Raw genomic sequence first — 1,517 nt, forward strand, 5'->3', positions numbered from 1 at the left:
GGCCGCACAGGCCTAAACTAGGCTCGGCGTGGAAGCCAGGGCCGCACCGCAGCCCGGGAGTCGGTCTTTCCGGCGTCCCGCCCGGCCGCGCCCCTCCTCGGGGACCGGGTGCACCGGAGCCCCGGAGTCTCCCCCAACCCGGCCGCCCGCCCTTCACCCGGGCGGAGGACGACACGGAAGCGGCGGCGGAGGCCAGCGCTCGGCCCGGCTACGCCTTCCTGCGGCCCGGGGCCGCCACCGGCCGGAGCTCCCCGGGACGGGAGGGCGGCGCCGCGCGTACCTGTCATCGTGCGGTCCGGACGCGCGGCCGCCGCGGGCTGCAGGGTCCACGAAGCCGGGCGCCGGGAGGAGACCGTGGCCGGCGGGAGGGGCGGGACCCTGCGCCGCCGGCTCTTAAAGCGGCCGTCACGTGGCCGCGCAGGCTCCGGGCTGCAGACCGCATCCTCGGGGCGGGGCGGGGCGGAGCCCAGGACCTCGGCCACCGATCGGCTCGGCCGGCTTCCCGCGGGCTGCGTTCTGCTCCGCCGGCTGGGTTCTGCCCCCGCCGCCTGCGTCCTGCCCCCGCCGAGTGCGTTCTGCCCCCGCCGCCTGCGTTCTGCCCCCGCCGCCTGTGTTCTGCTCCGCCGGCTGGGTTCTGCCCCCGCCGCCTGGGTTCTGCCCCCGCCGCCTACGTTCTGCCCCCACCGCCTGGGTTCTGCTCCGCCGGCTGGGTTCTGCCCCCGCCGCCTGCGTTCTGTTCCCGCCCCCTGCGTTCTGCTCCCTCGGGAGCCCGGCTTGAGCCTGGGTGCTTCCGGTCCTCCAAGAGCTGGGATTAAAGGAGACAGAACCACGAGGCGCGCAGCTCCTCCAAAGGCTAAAACCCTAAACCAACCAACTATGGATGACCCTGTAGTTACGCTAATTCATTCAAACTCATTAAATCGAAGATAAATTGAACTCGACATTTTTCACTTTGCCTCTGGAACCCTTGTATCATTGTGCACTCACAATGATTTTGTGGTGTTCACCTAAAAATGTAATGGATATTTACCAAATATGTAGATTCTATATCCATTACATATGTAAGTGTCCTGTTTAATCCTCTTATCAAGTCATCGAAACAGGCATTATATAGTGTCATATATCGGTCATTTTACAGATGGGGAAACTGAAGCACAGAAAGTTACTTTTATAAGGTAATAGTGCCTTCGTGTACTGGCTCTGCATTACAAGCAGGGAGTTACAGTACTTCTGCTTAGGTAATACAGTTATTTTGGTTAATGTGTTTCACAAATCTTGAAATGGCCAACTTGTCACTTTTTGTAGGAAGTTGAGAAATAGCTTTCTATGTGGTCACACCTTTTACCGTTCCCTGTCCCACACACAACACAAGCACGGCAGAGTCAGGGAGTTCAGTGCTGTGCAAATGTTTCTCAGTCATGAACAACGACATACCAGTTCAAAACATGAAATAGATGCCTAAGAATGGGGCTGGGGAGTTGGCTCAGTGGTTAGGAGCACTGGTCTCTCCTGTAGAG

The 1,517-nt window shown here is 60.3% G+C and overlaps 1 protein-coding gene across 3 annotated transcripts in view; it reads right to left on the reverse strand.

Moving 5' to 3' along the window:
- Gyg1 (glycogenin 1) overlaps nt 1-438 on the reverse strand; it is a 34,827-nt gene extending 34,389 nt beyond the window's left edge. For 2 of the 3 annotated variants that reach the window (XM_008848044.3, XM_017801935.2), the window contains exon 1: nt 281-438. In XM_008848044.3, coding sequence (XP_008846266.1) covers nt 281-287 — 7 coding nt within the window. In that variant the 5' untranslated portion in view covers nt 288-438. The remainder of the gene's footprint in view (nt 1-280) is intronic. The other variant, XM_017801934.2, reaches the window with a different exon arrangement.
- Between the last annotated feature and the right edge of the window lie 1,079 nt (nt 439-1,517).

Source organism: Nannospalax galili, unplaced genomic scaffold (assembly GCF_000622305.1).
Source record: "Nannospalax galili isolate Female #2095 unplaced genomic scaffold, S.galili_v1.0 scaffold423, whole genome shotgun sequence".
NCBI classification, from domain to species: domain Eukaryota; kingdom Metazoa; phylum Chordata; class Mammalia; order Rodentia; family Spalacidae; genus Nannospalax; species Nannospalax galili.